At 41.2% G+C, this 21,706-nt stretch overlaps 1 protein-coding gene across 1 annotated transcript in view; it reads left to right on the top strand.

Moving 5' to 3' along the window:
- ITPRID1 (ITPR interacting domain containing 1) overlaps window positions 1-20,403 on the top strand; it is a 142,967-nt gene extending 122,564 nt beyond the window's left edge. The window contains exons 10-14 of the mRNA XM_084785201.1: window positions 3,817-3,899; window positions 4,325-5,494; window positions 13,497-13,624; window positions 14,258-14,369; window positions 15,837-20,403. Coding sequence (XP_084641327.1) covers window positions 3,817-3,899; window positions 4,325-5,494; window positions 13,497-13,624; window positions 14,258-14,369; window positions 15,837-15,995 — 1,652 coding nt within the window. The 3' untranslated portion in view covers window positions 15,996-20,403. The remainder of the gene's footprint in view (window positions 1-3,816; window positions 3,900-4,324; window positions 5,495-13,496; window positions 13,625-14,257; window positions 14,370-15,836) is intronic.
- The last annotated feature ends 1,303 nt before the right edge of the window (window positions 20,404-21,706 follow it).

Genomic DNA, 21,706 nt, shown 5'->3' with positions numbered 1-21,706 from the left:
ATACACAATAAATATTCCCATTGAGAGTTAACAAATAAATGTTCTGTTACTGGCATTAAATGGTCTATGAAAATTGAATGTTATAGTTAAAGGCATTTGTTTGATCAGGTCCTTCGATATAACCTGCTGCATGTTATAATAGTACTTATTTGCATAGACTCATAGGTTTTTGTAATGAGCCCCATGCTATATTATTACCATTTTTGTTTACAGCCAGTCCCCTCCACTCCCCAGCCATTACAGGGGATTAAAGCCAGGGCTTTAACAATGCTGGACAACCTCTCAACCACTAGGGTTGCCCCCAGTCTTCAATTATCTTTTGAAAGGAGTTAAATCTTTTTAAATGGTTGATGCTTCCTTGCAGGCTCTTCAGTATCTGTCCCCAGAAGGACGCATTCACCTATCTTTTCCCTGGATTACTTCCAAAACTAATTCTCATTCTGTTCTTCTTTTTGTTATGTATGTAATATGCCTTCCTCCTGAGGTTGATTTTAAGGCTTTTCCTCTTCATTGTTGATGTTAAATAAGTTGTTTCTGATGTGCCTTGGCACAGCTTTCCTCATGTTCTGCGTGCTAGGGGGTTTTCTTCTGTCAAATATATCAAGTTTTCTACGTGCTCTTTGGCATTTTCTAGTTATTAATACATCCAGCCTTGCAGAGAGGTCCCACGGTGCACTGGTGTGATTTTTGCCACTTAAAAATCTTGTTTTCCATCTGGGATTTTTTTTATTTGGAATCATTTCTATACTCATGGCTTCTTTTCACTAGTTGTTTTGATTACATGGTCTTTAGGTTGCATTTAATCATATCCATTATAAACTATCATAAACAGTATAGTTTTCGTCTTTAGTTTGATTCAGATCTTTAAACACACACCACATGCACGCACACACATACACACCTTCAATGTCTGCATTTAACACATTTGATCATATTCTTAGGTTTGGCCATATGGCACATAGTCATCAGTGTTTTAATATCCTTGTCTGATCATTCTAACATCAGCATCAATTCTTTATTTCCATTTGTTGTTTTTCCCCTCCCTGTTTAAGTCACATTTACCTACTTCTTTTATAGTTAATTTTACTTCTTCATTGACAAATATATATATATATATATATATATATATATATATATATATATATATATATAGCATTTTGATTACTCCTCCCAGCCAGCTCTTATCTCCCTCCCATCCTCAGTCCTATACATAATTTTCCCACATTCCTGTCTAGTTGTTCGAGTTGCTGTTGTTGTGTACATGACCCATTGAGCTTCATAAGAGCTGTCTGTGTGGCCACAGGTTCGGAACTGTCCAATGAAGGGGTGGGCACACATCTAACATGCAATTGATGCTAAATAGTGTAGATTTGGTTTTGCATGTGGCAAGTATTGCTGAATTCCTAAAAAAGCTATTCTTGAGTTCACTTCTGGGACAGAGTTGAGTTACTCAGAAACACTGATGATGATTTTGGTTTTAGGAGACCCTGCATATCGGGGGCTTCCTTTCAGCACAAAGTACACCCAAACACTTGTTTTCACAGAAACATCCTTTATTAAGCAAAGAAGAAAAGTTAAAGCGGCTGCTTTCTGACTCAGGCAGAAAAACAACAGCAAATGACTTTGCAGGTATAACCTTTAAGAAGAGAGAAGAAGAGAGGTCTGTCATAAATGGGCTAGGATACGGTGGTATATTTTTGATTGTGTGTGTTAGTTGGATGAATGAAAGGGGGGGTTTGGTTGCTGGGCTTCCGTACATTGAGAGCTGGATCTTGACAGTCAGCCTCAGGAGGAGGAAGTGGCCAAATAAGGAAATAGATGTTGGTGACTGACTTTCAAATGTAATCTAATGTGTTTTAGCAAGGCAAAGGAAATGGGGACAAGGGCAAGGCTGCCAGAGCCATGGTTGCCACATTCAAACTGGCCAGAGTCCCTTCCTTTGAGTCTTATTTTTAAGGCAGTCTGAGGAGCCAGAACAATGTTTAGTCTCAGGCTACTTGTTCCTCCCCTCTTGAGTCAAGACCTGAACTGTTCTATGTGAATTATGGAGTATTCCAATATGGCAAGTGGAAACATACCCTATTCTTGCTCATGGGTGGATGTTGAGCTCTTTTTTCTTTCAGTTCCTTCAGATCTTAGCTCAAGAGGTAGCCAAGAACTCTTTCTCCATGGGGCTTTCTTTTTTCTCACGTTGTCCTACGACTCTAGATAGCTCAGCCTTGCTGGAGCCTTAGCTCAGTTTCCTTTATTAAAAATATCTTGCCAGACTTGCCACAGTTTCAGTTTCTGTACTGAGGCCTGTAAACGAGAGGCAGAAATCTGGGTAATCATGGGGATCACATCACTGAGCTTGCCTCTCAGTGATTGCTCTCATGAACTGCTACCTGATGCCTTAAAACAAAAACAAAAACCATTTTCATGTGCTTTGTCCAGTATTTGATTGTTTCAGGAGGTAGAGAAATTCCCATCTGTATTACTCCAGCTTGAACAGGTTGATCTGGGGTGACAATTTCATATTTTATCCTTAACAACACAACAAGAAGTGATGTTTTTATCTGAAAAACTGTTACATCATCATTTCCCCAAAGTCCTGAGCCTCATCCAGGTTCAGCTGTTAAATGTTTTTGCCTCTTGATTTCTAATTTTTACGTGTCTTGAGTCCAAAATAAAGAATATGAGGTTTGAACTTCCTAGTTGTAGGAGGGCCGTCTATCTTTCTTCTTGCTTTGATCTCAGGACAAATGAGCTGGGTGTGGGCTGGCTGGACCACCTTAGAGAACATTTCTACTTTCTCAGACATATGACAGTTAAGACTGGCTGAAGACAGCAGTATTAGGAGAAGGCATCCTCAAGCCTGGATCTGGAAAAATAAGCAGCAGCTCAGAGATTTGAGTATTTCTTTAGCAGTTAGCTGTCTAAGCAATAGAAAATTACATATTCCTCATGTAGGTGCCAGATATCTAAGCATCATATCTATCCACAGTCATCCTTTTTGACCAGCTTCTAGACTCACACTTTGTCTTTTATTGCCAGAGAAGACAAAGCCTTCTGATGTAAGTAAGTCTTACTAGAGAAAAATGAGAGTCTAGTAATCTGGACTGGAGTGAAACTTACTTAACAAAGTGTTTGCCTAGCATGCATGAAGCCCTGGATTTAACCCACAACACTGCATAAAACTGAGTGTGGTATTATAAACGTGTAGTCCAAGCTTTCGGGGGGTAGAGGCAGGATGATGTTTAAGATCACCTTTGTCTTTGGCTACATAGCGAATCTGAAGCCAGCCTGGAATATGTAAAATCCTGCCTCTAGATAAAATGCCATAGTTTAATCTTTAGTACAGTGACTGGCTATCTGGCACCTGTTCTTTCAACCCCCACACAGCATGACACAACACAACATATACATATGATATCTGCAAATGCTAGCCTGTGCACACCGCATTATTTTTCTGTACTGTTCAGTGTTTCACAGTAACAAAAGCCATAGTCTAGGCATAAGCATGGCTTTGCAGTCTTAGAATTAGAGTCCCAGAAAAGCTAGGAGAGAGTTCATACCTAAAAATTTAGGCAAGGGAAAAAGAATATATATGTGCAAACATATCACATAAGAAGGTATTGTTGTTTCGTTAGTGTGATATTTAGGTACATATGTTTTTTGACACTTGAGAAAAGATGTCTTGGGAAGTACCCCCATTGGGCCATTCATGGTCAGACCATGGGATGTTTCTAATGCTCTAGGCATAGAGAGAGTTTATTCTTGGTCTTTTGGGGAGAATGATTTCACTCCTCTCACCTCCGGGTCTCTTTCTTCTCGCAGGCTCCCGAGTGGACAGAACAAACAGCTGTCAGTCGGACAGCAGTGGCTTTTTGGAAGAGCTGCCTGAGCCCCAGGCCCTCCAGGTAGAAAGGGCTGAAATGGACCCTGCCTGCTTACCTCATACTCTTCGGTCCTACCAACCACCTCCAACTGTATACTCTATCCTGGGGAACTTGGAAGGGCCAATCTAAAATACCCACTACAAAGGAAGTTTTGAAGCCCACACCATACACACACACACACACACACACACACACACACACACACACACACTCTCAGTGGGCAAAGAATAGAGTCACAGTAGATCAAGAATCAGGAGGCTCACCTTTCCTCTCTTTTCTCTTTTGTTTCCATTTTTCTAAATAATGGGCTGAACAACATAGGGAAGAGGTGCTAGGTGAAGTAATAACCTGCTATAATTCCAAGTTTATAGCCTGTGCTCAGGACTTCTGTGTCACTGGTTTGCTCTAACTTCCTGATTCATTTCCAATGTTGGTTTCTCCTGCAGGTGACAGGCAGCCAGAGTCCCCCTGAATGTAGAGGTATCAAACCAAGGGACCAGAGTCATAGCCCAACATCATGGCAAGACTCTCAGCAAGAGTTACATGGCTCTAAATCTAAGAGCTTGGTGACCTCATCTTTGTTAAACCAAGATAGGAGTGTCTCAGGAGGAAAGATCTCAGCATCTGTGGTGGAGGAAGAGCTCCAACCCAATGCCATGGAAGGACCACCAGAGATAGTCAACCCAGACACCAGCCTCACCAAGGCCATCGTGGTGGAAGAACACCCAGGGAGTGTTGTTGGAGCTGTTACTTCTACGTACAAAAACACAATGGGGGCTATGGTGACTTATGTCACAGAAAAGGAAAACAGCTCTCTGAGGCACAAGGGGACTGGGAAAATGCTGATACAAAGGCACTGCTTTGCGTCACCAAGGTTATCCAGAGTTGATCAGACTCCAGACAATTTCTATCATGTGGACTCTGGGATCACAGGAACAGAGGGCAGCAGCAATGTCTGCCCAGACACTCACCAAAGCTCACTGGTACAAGAGAGGCCAGCACAGCATTCTCACCAGCACACACGAGCCATGCCCTATAAAGGTGACCTTGTTCAAAACTCTGAGAAGTCAATTCTCCACCTTGATCAGCCACCTGGAGATGTTCCCACTGACTCAAATGCTGCCAGCTCTTGGTCTGTGACAACCCAGATGTCCTCCAATCTGGTGTCAGCTGCTCAGAGTGTTGCAGACATGGGGACCTGTAATAAAGGAACAGCTTTTGAATGCACTCCATGTGACCCTCTTAATACCACAGACGTGAGACTGCAGACACAAGCAAGGCAGGTCAATGATGTTGCTGTTCAGACTTGTGCATGTGAATGCAAGCCGAGTCCCTCAGATAATGCTTTAATTCATGCACCCTGGCCCCTCACCAAATCCATCTCTTTGGATGCAGGTTTTCCTAGCACCTCCCCAACAGGCATCTGCCACATCATACCTGCCCACTGTTGTGTCTGCTGTAATCACTGTCCCAATTGCCAGGGGAGGAGGCAAAGCCCTGGCCCAGAATGCTCTACTTGCAGGCATTTCTTGTGTTCATATGCAGAGGATCCAGAAGCCAGGTTCATGAAGACATTGAAAGTACTTCAAGACACTACTGTGAGGGACCTGTGTTCTGTGAGTATTTCCTCTACAAAACTGGGAAGGTAAATGCACCAACCACACCACTAACACCACAGAAAGGGTCTTCATCGTCCCTTATGACAAGAAAAGCTCAGAGCATACCTCTTGTTTTCAATTGTGAGTCAGGCTTGTTGAGTGTTTTATAGTTTATGAAATAAATTCATATGCTACAGTATTAGTGGACCTGTCTCAGCTGCGCATAAGTGTAGCTGAGAAGTTCTGCATTTTAAATTCAGTAGGCTGTACAATCTTGACTGGGTCATTTAGTGTCTCTAAGACTATTATGTATAACAATGGGATAGGGACTGTCCCTGTAGCTAGGTGGATAAGTACTTGCTTAAGGCCTTGGGTTTCATACACCCATACATACATATATGCATATTTAGGGGATTGATTAAGTCCATATCATAAAATTGTTTGGGGATGAAACAGTCTGAAAAGCACTCAACATAGAGACTCATCACAATATTTAACACCAAGAAAGATGAAGTTAATAGTAATTGATGAGGTGTGGCTCTAATCATCAATTTGTATTACTCTTTTATTATTGCTGTATTACTTTAACCTCTGATATCATGTAAAGAGACTTCTGGTCAACCTTCGGCAACTGGTTTACAAGTGAGTACTGGGGCTATGGAAAGCTGAACGACGCCAACCTACTTTAACCTTTGATTAATCAACTTGTCTATAATGAATCCTTCTAATGTTAACTTTAATGTTTTAGGATGGGAATAGTCTAGGGCTTTTAGGCTAACTATCAAGGAAACTTTTGAGACTATCACATCTGCAATTCTACATACAAGGAGTAAAGAACATTGATGATACAGTATTACAGCTGTTCATAGACAGTACAGAGGAACCAACTTACTGAAGACTCTGATCCAGTGCTCGATGGATTCCCTCCTATCCTTTAATTAAACACACAGAAATGTACTGGATGTCTAATATCAGCATTTAATTTACATTGTACCATCTAATCTCCAGTTTCTTATGTGCCATGACTCTCACTGTGTTTCTCTCCTTTGTAAACAAATAAACTGAACTGAAAGAGAGTTCAGGCAATATTTCTGAAATTCCCAGCAACCAAGTAGTGAGTCTCAACTCAAATTCTTGGACAAAGATGTGCCAAATTTTAAAGTATCTAAATCTGTATAAGAGTGATTATGTATATAAATTTCAGGATTTTCTTGCTTTTAATTGTGTAAATGTACCATGTTTCTTTATCCCTTCTTTGACTGAGGGACATCTAGGTTGTTTCCAGATTCTGGCTATTACAATAAGGCTGCTATGAACATAGTTGAGCAAATCTCATTGTTGTGTGGTGGAGCAACTTTCAGGTATTTTGCAAGGAGTGGAATAGCTGGCTCTTGTGGTAGCCCTGTTCCCAATTTTCTGAGAAAGTACCAGACTGATTCCAAAGCAATTGTACAACAACAATGAAGGAGTGTTGCCCTTTCTCCACATCCTTGCCAGCCTGTGCTGTCACTTGAGTTTTTAAAAACTTTTTTATTGTTTCTTTTTTAACATATACACTTATATTATTATACATGAATAAAATAAACTACATGCAGCAGGAAGAACCAGGAGACAATCAGAAATTCTATAAATGTTATATTCATAGTGATTTGGCTATTTGTATTTGGCAAACTTGAAGTAAACATCTTTTCTGTCTTGTTAGGTCTAACTTTCTGAATGAAGATCAATATCTATCATATCTAATCTCTTTTAAGTTAAAACATCTATCTTGATCTAAAAACATCTTAACCCCTAACCTACTAAGCTTAATTGAAAGACTAAACTATCTGGTCTTCAACCTCATCAGAGATTTGAAAAGGAATAAAACTTAAATACCCGAGTGAACCAGAATGCAGGTTAGCAGCTTCCAAAATGAAAAAAATGACAGAGACAGTTTACTGCCTGAACAGTCACCCAACTCTCTATCATGTTGGAGCATCACCATCAGCCTTCTAGTTCAATGTATCTGTCAGACATAGATGTGAGGCAGGAACTATTGAGGACTTGGTTACTCTGTCTTGGCAGAGTTCAGCCATCTACTCTGCCTGCATCTAAATTTGCCTATTTTTAGGCAGAATTCTGTTGTGGCAAAAATGAGGATATTTTGCCCAGTGCCTGGTTTGCCACATTTGACACCAACTCCATAAGGAGTGTCTTTGATGCTCATCATTTTCTTTAAGGCACGCTGTGTATTGGAGTTAACTTGTCTTGTTGTCAAAGAATCTTTAGAATAATAAAAACATCTTTAAATGCCATATTCTGCAGGTCTCTGAGGCTTTTGAAGACCTTATTTAACTATTTTTCCTTATATATCTATAGAATCATATCTATCTATTAGACCTAGAATATATATTCTTGTGATAAAATTAGACTGTTTTTTTACATAATCATGATTTATCAATATACAAAATGTAATACCATTGAATTTAAGAATAACCTTATTTGTGAGTAACAATTAAGGCCTTGAAATGAGGAGTAGATTCAATAATCTACCCTTTGTTCTATCTCCCTTTTATATTTGTATACCCCCCTTTCTTTCTTTTCAACTTCTATCTCCTTATCTTAAAAAAAAAAGATAAAAGAAAAGAGAGACGTCCCTGAGTCAAACCTAGTTTCCTCTCTGTAAAACACCAACAATACTTTATAACCAATTCCCAATGAAAATAAGCATATGTAGACCAAGAGAATAAACAGAACACTATTCAACCCCCCTTGGTGGAAATGGGACGTTATTCTCTAAAGGTTTCTTCAGGCTGATTTAGGATGAATAATACCTTTGAAGGGGCCAAAATGGGGGAAATTGTTTAATAAGCCAGGGATATCATTTGTGTCCCATTTTCCAAATGTTGCCACATTCCAGTCTTAATAGTAGTCCTGTGTGGGTCAGTGTGACTTGAGTTTTTTATCTTAGCCATTCTGATGGGTGTAAGATAGGACCTCAAACTCATTTTGATTTGCATTTCTGTCATGACTAAGGATGTTGAGCATTTCTTTAAGGGTTTCTCAGCCATTCAATAGCCCTCTGTTGAGAATTCTCTGTTTAGCTCTGAATCCCATTTCTTAACTGGGTTATTTGGTTTGGTGGTGTTTAATTTCTTGAGTTATTTATATATTTTGGATATTAGCCCTTTGTCAGATGTAGGGTTGGATGGAAGTAGAAATGATCATCCTGAGTGAGTTAAGTCAGACCCAGAAAGAGACACGTGGTATATACTCATACTTGGATACTAGCTCAACATGGGTGTCTTCTGAGAGTCTTCACTCAGCAGGGGATTGGGACAGATGATGGGACTTGTTATTGGAACCCCAGGAGAGAGTGGTATAGGAGAATGGAGAGATAAAGGGATCCAGAGGGTCCAGGAACCCTACAAGAAGACCGTCAAGGCTGGCAGATCTGGACCCACAGAGGCCAGCACAAACTGCTGTGCCAACCAAGGACAATGCACGCCGTAAACCTAGACCCCATATTCAGATGTAGCCAATGGACAGTGCATTCTCCACAGTTGTGTGGAGAGTGGAGACTGATTATGAAATGAACTCTGGTGCCCCCTATTTGATCACTTCCCCATGGTGGGGAGGCCTGGTGGCACTCAGAGGAAGGGGAAACAGGCTGTCCAGATGAGACCTGATAGGCTGAGATCATATGGTGGGGGAGGAGGTCTCCTTCTGTCCCAGGTCTAGAAGAGGGAAATAGGGTGAAAGAGGGAGACAGGGAGGGGGAACAGGAAGATAAAAATGAGTGTATGATAAATCGGGATGTAATCTGAATAATAAAATTTAACTTGAAAAAAAGAGTGATTATGTGAAAGATCAGTAAATTATCATATGAACTTTTCACATATAGAATTCTACATAAGCCTAACATAAACTGAGAAACTAGTTTTCAGATTGCAAGACACCAGACATTTAGAATATTTAAGAATGAGCCAGAATAAGGGTTGTAGTTCTTCTTGTTATAGGTAGTTTATTGTATATGTGTGTAGTAATATAAATGAGTAATTAATAAATTAAAAAAAGAAAGAAAAAGCATCCGCCCTCCACTATTGTCTTTTACCTCATGATGTTTGACACAATGGAGAAATGCACAGTTAGTTTGTGTTCTTCCTACTTACCTAGAAGAGCTGGTTTGTGGATGCAATTATAGATTGTTATGTGTACATCAGGTAGCAATAATCTGTTAATGGAAAACTGATTTGTTCATATAATTAACCTTTTACATATGAATTCTTAGGAGTAGTTTAATTAAAATATGGTAAGTCAAAACCAAACATATTTCCAGAATAAGATGCATTAGAAATAAGATTTTTATGCATTAAATACTCTTCTATAATATTTATAGACTTAGTTTAAAAAAAAAGAAATTGTGCAAACTTTGAAAACGTCTATTAGAAAGTGAAAACTCATGCTGTAGTTTTGTTTTGTTTCTATATTGCCACTCTGACTGTTGAAACTTGATTAATGGATTGTGCCAGTAGAGCAGACCTTGGATTTTATATGTTTGATGCAAACTTTACATAGGAGAGAGAGAGAGAGAGAGAGAGAGAGAGAGAGAGAGAGAGAGAGAGAGAGAGAGAGATCAACACTTCTGCCCACCTCCACCCCACCCCTCACCCTTTAGTTCCCTTGCCTGGGTTTCCTTTAGTCTGAAATGTTTTTGCTAGTTCTTCAGTTAAATTGTGTACTTCTGCATGACCAGGAGGTGGCAGCACTACAGAATTTTTCACAGCACTACAGGTTTTTTTTTTTTTAATATTTATTTATTCACTTTAAATCCAGATCGTAGACACCCCCACCTCTCCTCCCTGTCCCATCCTCCCTCCCTCTTCCTTCTATCACCCCTTCCATACTCCTCACTAAACAGGAGCCACCTCCCCCCAACAAAGGCACATCAAGTCATATCAGGACTGAGCACATCTTCTCCTTTGGCCTGGCAAGGTAGCCCAGGCAGAGGGATGTGATCAAAAAGCATGCAACAGAGTCCATGTCCCCTTACAAGGAGACCCACATGCAGGCTGAGCTGCCCATTGACTATATCTGTGTAGGAGGGCTAGGTCCAGTCCATGCATGGTCAGTCTCCTCAAGCCCTCCTGGGTCCTGGTTAGTTTGCTCTGTTGGTCTAATTGTAGAGCTCCTGTCCTCTCTGGGTCCTTTTAACCTTCCTCCAACTTTTCCACAAGTCTCCCTGTGCAATCACCAAATCTAAGCTCCACACTCCTTATCATCCAATCTCAAAGGGTTTTCCCCAAACATCAAGCTAAGACTTGACGCCAGGGCCAGCTTGAGCACTGTGCTGCCATGGCCTGGCCTTGCTGCCTCTTGGACTTCGAAAGTAGATACCTGAATTGGCTTGAAACACTGAATCAGTTTCCTCCTGAGGAACAGGTACCTGCTCATGCTATCTGATCACATTTTTCACTACAGATGTAGCCATTAAAGAATTTGTGTCTACATACTTATCTACAAAAGATGCTTACATGGACTCCGAGATCCTTTGCATTTTTATGAGTAATATTTGGTAATATTTTAAGCACTCTTGCCAACATCAGCATGTGTCAAAGACTTCCCCAAGCTGGTTCAGGTTCACTCATTTTAAAGCTAAATACACACTTCAGTATAAAATAACTCAAAACAAAATTATGTAGTTTTCATAACAAAGTATCAGTCTTAGAATAAATTCCTACTATTTGTGTTAAGAGGAAAGGAAAGTATGAATGTAACATTAATATAATTCCTGATTGATTCGTGGTTCTTCTTGCTATATATAGTTTATTTTATATATGTGTAATAATATAAATATACATGTAAAAAGAAATAAAAATATTTTTAAGAGAGGAAAGGAGAGAAGGAGGGTGAGCAGGATCCAGCAGCTTCTAGTGATCTGAAAGGACCTGATAGAGGTAGCTAGACATCCACCAACATTAATACCACTTAAAGTCAAGTGGTTCATGGCCTTGGGCCCCTGGGTCATATATGGACACAAAGAATCATCCAATACAGGCTGCAAAACAAGGGGAGAGCAGATACAACATCAGCAAATCAGCACAGTGCCCCACAGATTTACTGGGCTCGGTGGTTCAATGATACACAGAGGACATCAGTTAAAGTGGTGAAAACAGATTTGATTTGGTAACTACTGATGGTAAAGGAAAGAACTGGACTTCATTTTGATCTGTGCAGGAGTGATGTGGACACATCAAAGAGACAGTGAGAGAGAGGGGAGAGCCAGAGCTCAGTGGAGCTAGCAAAGAAGAAAATAGCAAAAGGCCAGATGTGTTTGTGAGCTGACTGTGTTTAAACACTTCTAGGGAAAACAATAATCACAAAGCTGCCATGATCTTGGCCATGTGGTTTTGAGGATAAAGTTTTTTTTAAACCTTGGGCTTTCCTGGAACAGAGGCAGAGAGGGTGGTGGATTCTGTGGCCTGGAAGTCAAATGAGCTTCACTTAAATTACTTCTCCAAAGCCCATGCAATCCCATCCTTCCACAGAGACTTCTAGCAGAGTTCAATTCACTGGAGCAGCTCTCAAGTCCTTAAGAAAGACACTTCTGGATTGTACAACACACTGTTAACAACTGTGAACCCTTAAGAAGGAAGACTAGAGTCTGTGCCACTGTGCCTGCATCCCTGGTGGCGCTTACTCGGTGCAGTGCTCAGCATCAGAAAGAAGCTTCCTTTTGCAACAGATGGAGTCTTATTAGGAAGAACCACAGCTGGTTAAAACACAGAGAATAAGTGATCCTTATGGTACCCCTCCCCGAAGAGGACACCTACAACACAACCCCTACATCTAAGGCTCAGGGATAAGAACCAGAGACTAGAGTGTCAGTTGTGTGGCAATGTGGACATGACAGGGATGGTCCATCCATTAGTTCTCATCAACTTGGACAACTGCACAAGACCTACAAAGACTACAGTAGTTTTCATGTTAGCATGTACAGAAAAAAGTAAACAAGGCCGTACCCCTAGATGAAGAACAGCAAGCAATGAGTGCTTGATGAGTGTGAGAACCTGTTGTTTTTCCAAGTACAAGACCATGACATCAAGTAGTTATTCCTAAACACATGCAAATAAAGACAACAGACATGTGCACATGTGCATGTGTGCGTGAGTGCTCATGCATGCGTGTGTGTGTGTGTGTGTGTGTGTGTGTGTGTGTGTGTGTGTGCGACTTCTGACAGCATTGAGCTTTCTTAGGCACACACTTTAATTAAATAATAGGGGGTAGTCATGTTAGAGGCATGGCCAAATGGTATGCCAGAGTAGTTAGCTCATTACAGATCAGAGTTATTAGCTATAGAGAACTTAATAGCTTGTGGAGGTTGCAAGAATATTAGATCAAGAACAGAGAGAGAGACATGAAGGGTTTAAGACTGAGGGGGTGTACAGGCAGGTAGAGCTAAAGTCTTGATTCTTGCTCCTAGAGATCATGGACACCTAACATTTCTCTCAGTTGTGGTTGTTAGACAGGTAGAATGGATCCTCCAGATTTCCCTCTTCAAAGGATGTGACTAATCAAGGGTACACTAGTAAAAAGCATTCTAAGCAGATTTTCTTGAACAAATACATATGAGTAGATGTGTTCAATATTCTTGACACTGGGAGTGATGAGGTAGTGGGTACCAACATTGAACAAGATTAAAGGAGTCTCCATTTTTCCAAGTGTAATTTTGTTCTGTTTCTCTTTCTGTTCTCCTCTGTCCATTTTCTTGAATCTATGTACTGTCTAGCACTAGCTTGGATACCCATAGACATGATTAATTCTCACCCAAGCACCATTCAGCAACTGTTCTCTTTTGTCTTAGGAAAACACAATCTCTAATTTCTTCCAAAGCTATGGGAGGGGCCTCCCTGGCCCCTCAAAAGATATTAGCAGTTCAGCTTCTTCGCAAACAGTGAATTCCAACTGGGAAGGAAGGCAGACCCCTCCAGCCATACTAACAGAAGTGTCACCATTCTCAAGTCTTTCTTGTTTTTGTCAGTGCACGGTCTATGAGATGGAAACCATGAAGATGGTGTGCCAGAGTTTCCAGGAGCACTTAGAGGAAATGGAGCAGCACTACACAGGACAGCAGGCACTCTTTTCCAGGGACATGTCAGAAGAGGAAAGGTAATTATCTAAAGAAAGCATAAAAGTACCAGACCCCACACCTGGAGCAAGGGAAGGTGATCAGGCCAGGCAGGCCAGATGAGCATGGTGGAGCAGGGATAATAAGAAATCAGGCAGCTCTTCTTTGCTTTCATGGTCTTAGTTTTGCTTTCTCAGTGTGAAACCAGGAGAGCCATCCCTGAATGGGTACCCTCATTACTGAAGATTGAGGCTATTTGAGAAGGTCAGAAGAGGGGCAATCCAATGGGAATGCCAGAAAGGACAGCAGGTTTTATTTAATTGATGGGGATGGGACTCATGCAGAAGCAAACACGGGGGGGGGGCATTATTGGAGTTTAGAAATGTGCATTGTTGTCACAGGGGGTGAGATAGCTTAAGAGTGGATAAAGGCACTTGTGCCCAGCCCAATAACCTGAGTTTTGTCTAGAGAAGTACTTGCAAGTTTCCTTCTGCTACACACACACACACACACACACACACACACACACACACACACACACACACACACACACACACCACTACACCTAAAATTAAGAAAAGAAATGCCAAGGTAGGCCCCACTTTGTGCATGGGATATGGAAGGCTGCACTCAGTGGTAATTTTGAAGTTTGCTTTTCTGTTGTCTTCCTGCAGGGAAGAGGCTGAGCACCTGAGGACTTTACGGGAGGCCTTGAGGCAGCAGGTGGAGGAGCTGGCATTTCAGTTAGGAGATCGAGCCAGGCAAATCAAAGAGGGGATCTTACTGGTAAGAGTGTGGTAGAGAATTGATGCAAAGTCTGAATTACCCAGCCTACTACTCATAGGAGAATTGCTTTAAGTAAGAAGGCAGTGGTGTGGATGTGACCATTTCAGACTCTAGCGTTACATGTCTTGTTGTCACACCTGGAGATTGGCCTTGGTCTACTCATGCCCCCACACAGCTGTAACAGGGTGATTGGCTCAGGTTTGCAGTTACTCCACACTTTCTCCTGCTATTTGAATGGAAGAGAAGTACTAATTATTCATTTTCTGTGTCAGAACAAAAATCCCAAGTAGTGGAGCTTGCCTTTTCAGCCACTATAAGCTAGGTATCTACTATACTCTGCTACTAGTTCAACACACCCACTACAGAGCCTTTGTACCTCATAAATGCCTTCCTAGCAACCCCATAGGGGTTAACAGAGGGACATGTGAAAAAGAAAAAAGTAAGAAATGCTCACAGGTGAGAGTCACGTTTAGGTTTGCTTTTAGTAGATGCACATAGGAATGGTGTGGTTCCAAAATTACAGCTCTACAAAGTTGTGAATAACCGACTCTGCTTTTCAGCATTGCTCAAAGCCAGCAGCTCACAACAAAGTCAAAGGTGACAGACCAGGCCTGAGGAATGACTCAGGAGTTTGAGCTTCTCTTACAGAACTTAGATGCACAGCATCTATGACTGAGAGCTCACAATCCCCTGTAACTCCAGCTCTAGGGGGTCCAACGCCCTTTACTGGATGCCCTGGACCACTACAAACAGATATGTACATAATTTAAAAATAATTTTTAAAAGTTTTTAAAACATCATGAATTTTTTTCTCTGAAAAAAAACTTCTAAGATAGATTCATGGGGGGATATTGTTTAGGATTAAGAATGAATGGTAAGTATAAGCTTATGGCCCCTAAGTAAATCTATTGTCTTTGGTAAAATAGCTTGGCAAACATACATTGTTTTGGTGAGTGATTTGGGCTTTCTCAGTAGTATCTGGTTTTCTGCCTTTATGGAAATAGCAGCTCAGATCCCTGGACCTACACATTTCTCTTCATGTGTCCTAGTTACTCTCTATTGCTATGATAAAACACCATGACTGAACGCAAATTGGAGACCAGAGGGTTTATTTGGCTTACAAATTACAGTTGACCATCAGGGGAAACCAAAGCAGTATCTTAAGTCAGGAACCTAGAAGCTATGGAGGAATTCTGCTTACCTCCTTGACCTCCAATGCTTGCTAAGCCTGACCACCTACAACTCAGGACCACCTACTCAGGGTGACACCATCCACAGTGGACTGGGGCCTCCCACATTCATTATTAAGCAAGATATACAGGCAATCTAATGGAGGCATTTTCTCATCTGAGGACCCTCTTCCCAGATGGCTCTAGCTTGTGTCTAGCTGACCAGTGTAGCATGACATCATGGCTCCCTATCTTATCATCCTAATCCTTACACACTCCATTTTGTGTTTTCCTTCAGCAGCTAGACCTTCTCTCAGAAGAGCTACCTGAACACTGTGCAAATCTGCAACAATGCAACTGGACAGGAGGAAAACATGGCCAGAGATCATGTGTTCAAACCCACACAGTGGCTCCTGAGCCTCTTCTTCCTAGTAGCAGTGAGCAGCAGACTCCCTGATCCAGGGAGACTCAGCTGGTTTCTCTTGGTCTCTCTGACCTTGGGACCAAAAGTGGAATGTCCCTACAGACACCAGCTATGACAGAATCATGTCCAGGTCCTTCATCAAGTTATATTGAGAGAAGTCTCTGTTAAACCAGAGTGGTTTGATGACCTTTGTACAAAATGGAAGGTCCCAGAACAGTGGTAACAAGGGAATCCAAATACTATGTACCTATCTACTCTATGATTAAACTCTGAGTATTTTAATATTTATTGATTACATAATAAGAAATCACCTCATATGTACCTGACTGTGGTATATTATAGTCACTGAGTAGCTTATGACCTCTACCTTGATAGAGCATGTGTCCTAGTGGACCATGACAAATATAAACACACATGTATTTACAATTAAAATAAAAAAAAGACAATGTGACCTCATTTTATGAAAGACAATCATCTGAGCCTGATCACGCATCTGGAAGGCATATTTGGAGATATGATATTACTTAGGCTGTGGCAGCTGTGAACAAGACCAAATGTCTATTCATCAAGGGTTGGATAAAGTAAGAAAAAACAAAACAACAAGTAAATGCCATTTCCATACAGGCAGTTAGTGGAGGAGGCTCTGTGAGACATAAAGGGGAAGGTGCACCCAGGGGCCTCACCAAGGTGGAGGTGCATTAGGAAAGACCTGAAGGTAAGAAGAGGAAAGCCCTAGAGAACTCAGGTACAAGAGTCTTCAGAGTAGCAGAGTGGAGGGTGCACAAGGCCGGGCTGTTGAAACAAGCCATTTTGCCAACTGTAGTAAGTTAAAGGGGTAGAGGGTGTCTTAATAAGATCTCTGACTCCCATCAGGCCATGGTCAGACATCTAAGAGCATAGATTCTTTCAAGTGCAACAGAAAGCCTCCATAAGTGTTAACATGGTTTTCATGGGGTCCAATCTACCTTTAATAATAACAGAAAGATGCCATCATGGAGCCCATAGAGAGGCAAAGCTGCTGGTTACAAGTCTATTCCTTGCTGATGAACCTCATGTCAAAGGCAAATGTTGTCCAGTTGATTCCATCCAGCTATGGGAACAGCATGGCCCCTTCTGCAGGGGAAATGCATGGAGGTGGATACAAAGGCCAAAGGATGTCTCTCTAGAATGAGGAATAGAAAATTAAAATAGAAACAGCATCCTGAAACCTGCTTGAGGGACGTTCCTTATTTGTATGACAGGATGGGTTGGCAGAGGATACTTCCTAGCTAGGACTCTAAGACAGTATTCCTTTGGAAACTATCTACTACCAAGACCTGTCACTTAGGCTGTTTCATTCTTTATCTTCCTGATTTGGTGGCTATGACTTCCGTGAGGCTCTGCTTCTCAGAGATAACCCACTGTCTCCCTACTGTACCTCCCAGAATGTGGGCATCTCCATTCGCACACTTTCTTTAGCATCCATATGCATAATACGGACTCAGCATCACCCCCTTCCAAAGCCCTAGCCTTCTGACCTCTAGCCACACACACTCAGAAGCACCCATCTGCCTTGTCTCATTGCACCATTCATTGACACCTCAGAGTCAGTCACTGAATCTCTGCTGTGTTCTGTCATGGTGTGGCTTCCAGGGTTCCCTATACCTCATGACAGCACAATGCATGAGCCTCTGACATGCCTTTAGCTTTCCTCTCTGAGCTGCCTTGGCAGCTGACAAGTTGTCCTTTCCAAGCACTAATAAGATCATGTTTCCCTGACTCACAGAGAGAACCTAAGAAGTACTATATCAGAGAACTAAGAAAGTCATCTCAAGACTACAATCCCAGAGCAGGCTGCTCCCCAAATGCTTCTACTCCTGGAAACCCCAGCCCTCCGCTTTCTACTTTCCTGGACCACATCCCTCCTCCTGTTCTCACATTATTCCACAGCTTCCAGGCCCAAACTGACTCCTAATTGCATTTGCATATCCCAAATGTCTTCCCCTTCTATACCTTTAACATTTTTCTTGGCTCAGACTTGACTGCATTTGCCTACAGCATTTGGGCATAGAATTCCTGCCTGTTTCTTCACTGGACTGACTACTAACGCTTGCAGCCACCTGCTTTATGGTCTCATGTTCTACTTTGTTCTTATGTCAATCTGAAATGCTGGTCCTCTGAACGACAGAGTAAATGTAGTAAATTGGTTGCAGTGTTCAATACAGTATCCCTCACAGAGTAAATGCTCCATATATGTCTACTATTATTGATGCAAAAAGCATCATTACCTACCACTATTATCTACCATCATTACCTACCATTATTACTTTCATTCTGTTGAGGGTTCTGTGAGCAAAGCAGCTTACCCAGGGATTGTGTTAAACAAATATCTCAGGAATAGATGAGCAGAACAGTGTAATACTCTCAAGACACAAGGAAGAGGATGTCCTCACCACAGAAGCAGCTCCACTTTAGGCCATAGAAAGAGCTTAGCTTTGACTTAAAGGAGATTTGTGCATGTATGTTTCAACCGTCAGGCAGATAATTTCAGCTGTGAAGGAGAAGACGGAGACCCACTGTGTGAATGAAGAATGCCAAATGGAATTCCGCAAGACCAGACCCCAGCTCTCCAATGAGGACCTTAAAAGGAAGCACAACATAGAAAGGCTCTCATGTCCCACCCTGGCCATTTGCTGTCTTCAGTGATTGATTTTCTGTTTGCCAACTATCACCTGGATGGAATTCCCAGTTCTCAGGCCTTGGGATTCAGATTGATCGTAATCATTGGCTTTTTTTGGTTCATGTGATAAAGGTCTGTCTTATCTCCAGTTGGTCCTGTTTTTCTGGAAACCTCAGATAGTGAGAAAGAGATCAAAGATCAAGAGATTGCTTATAAAAAGGTATGCTGAGTCTGTGTTTGGTTGATAAGAATTAATTGAACTCTGGCAATAAATTCAAGGTATGGTCCAATTTTACAACCAATTATTTGTATTTAATAAACTAACCTCTCTGGGTCCCAAGGTCATCACCTATAATGATGACACTTATTCAGCCCTTTAACTGAAGCCTGGGATGTTGTCAAGGTTCAGTAAGTAAATGCAGTGTTTGCCATTACCATACGATGAAAGTAAGAGGAGTGGGTGTCATCAGTTGGCCATCTTACCCTTAGCTGCGTGCTGCACTACGTACTTGATATGTGCTCCCACACTCAGAAAGACTAAAGTATCTGAGATTTAGAAGCTAGTAAGATAGTAAGGCGACACTCACTGATTTTCTAGAACAGTTTTTAAGACGCTGTTAAGTCTTGGGGCTTATGCGGTGCTCACTAGTGGGCCCAATGCTACCCGAGTAACCCTGTTTCTGTATGCTTTCTGCATTGGGTTTGGCAGAAGTCTTGCTTCAGGTAAAAACTCACTGTTTAAAAATGCTTGAAAAACTTTACATCTTGACCACATTTGACTTCTCTAATCAGATGGGTTCGGCTGCTTTCCTGTAAAGTGTTTTGCACTACCTTGGTATCGTTTTGTACCTATGCATCCTTTGTGCCTAGTGTTTTAGCAATTTAAGCTCACAACTGCTGTCAGTCTGTCGAGATAATGAGAAGAACCACTTTGAGTTTCCTGAGTGATGCCAGGTTCCATTTCCCTGTTTTCTCTTAGAGTTTGATCTTATCTAAGTTGACTCTTGAGAAAATTTTAGACTATTTATTTAAAACTAGAATTAAAAATAGAGAAAACAATTGCTGTAATTAATACCTTCAGGAAGTGGGTAACAGAAATAATACTTTGTATGAAGCTGAAGTAATCTTGTTTAAATCAAAAAGAGGGAAAGAGTAAACTCAGACTTCGAATGAGGCACTTGCCAGGGAATGAGTTGGCCTCTTCCACATCATACTCTTCCACATCACGCTTGTTTCATGAGTAGATTGTAATCCTTCCAGATTTCAGTATTGAAAGCCAAAAGCTTCCCTAAGCGAGGCTAATTTCAAAAATAACACTTGGAATTCAAGTCACATCTTTTCTTTGGTTTTGTTATGCGTGGGTGAAGACACAAGTTGCATAATGGAAACAAAGAAAGCAACCTTGAAGTTTGTTCTGATCCATAGCACAAGCATAGACCACATCAGTTCCTGTACAGAAACTCATGAAAATATTCTTCAGAAACATGTCCTCTATGATTTTGTGTATTCAGCAGATATTCTCAATTCTTTTTCAGTAGAGCTGAACCTTAGCTTTTCTTCAGGAGAAAATAATTTTGCTATCACTAAAAGCTGGGGAGAAATTCTAATTACAGAATTTGTTCTGGAATTACTGTATCTTTGTTGAAGTAATTGGCTTCTATGAAATAAAATAGGGCACTTATAAAGAGGTCAAAGACTCAAAGTTCTTTCTTCTTGGGAGGGAATATTTCCAGGCTGTTTTCCCCTGGGTTGGCGGATTGTATATCTAATTTCAAATTTGAATTTGAGCAACATGTAACAGCTGTAATTACAAGGATGACAGATTATTCAAAATGATGTCAAATTTCCTTTCTTAAAATTTATTTATTGTAATTTATTCATATTACATCCTGATTGTTATCCTCTCATTCTTATCTTCCCGTTCCCACCCTCCATCCCTCTTCTACCCTATTCCCCTCCCATAGACCTCTGTGGGGGGCACCTCTCCCACCTTCTGACCACAGCCTATGAGGTCTCATCCAGATAGCATGTATCCCTTTCTTTGTGTGCACAAGGCCTCCCTGCTAAAGGAGTGATTAAATCACAGGGACCAGAGTTCCTGTCAGAGGCAGTCCCTGCTCCCCATCACTATTGAGAATGAGCTGTCCACTGGCTGTATCTGAACAGGGGGTCTAGGTTCTCTGCATTCATTGTCCTTGGTTAGTGTGTCAGGTGGTGCAGGTCCCCTGGGTCCAAATCCACAAGTATTGATGGTCTTCCTGTGGGGTTTCTGACCCTCTGGGTCCTTCTATCCCCCTATTCTTCCATACCACTCTCAGTGCACTCAGCCCAGAGTGCAGCTGGTAGTCCCAGAATCTGTTCTGATCCCCTGCTGGGTCGAGCCTCTCAGAGGACAATTACGTTGAGGAAATATTGACTTATAGATGAGTTTGTACCATCCATGTCTTTCGGAGTCTGGGTTACCTCACTCAGGATGATTGTTTCTTGCAACTTTCAAGATTTCCTTGTTTTTAATAGCTGAATAGTATTCCATTGTGTAAATATACCAGAGTTTCTTTATCCATCTTGTTTGGATAACAAGATGGGTTTGGGTTGTTTCCAATTTCTGTCTATTACAAATAAGGCTATTATGAACATGTCTAAGTAAATGTTCTTGTTGTATGGTAGAACATCTTTTGGGTATATGTCCAGGAGTTGTATAGCTGGGTCTTTACAACCATTGAGCACTATACTCAATTTTCTGAGAAATATCCAGATTGGCTTCCAAAGTGGTTGTATAAATTTGAACTCCCACCAGCAAAGGAGAAGAGTTCCCCTTTCTCCATACCTCCATCAGTACATGCTCACTTGAGTTTTTTATCTTAGCCATTCTGATAGATGTAAGAAGGAATCTCAGAGTCAATTTGATTTGCATTTCCCTGATAACTAAGGATGTTGAACTTTCTACTGAGAATTGCCTGTTTAGCTCAGTCCCATTTTTAATTCAATAATAATTGGGTTTGGTAGTGTTTAGTGTCTTGAGGTCTCTATGTATTTTGGATATTAACCCATTGTCAGATTTACTCAGGATCTGTTGTTAGGTCTC

Source organism: Acomys minous (assembly GCF_964271855.1).
Source record: "Acomys minous genome assembly, chromosome: 6".
Lineage (NCBI taxonomy): Eukaryota > Metazoa > Chordata > Mammalia > Rodentia > Muridae > Acomys > Acomys minous.
The sequence above is the reverse complement of the archived record's forward strand: the minus strand, read 5'-3'. Positions and strand labels throughout refer to the sequence as shown.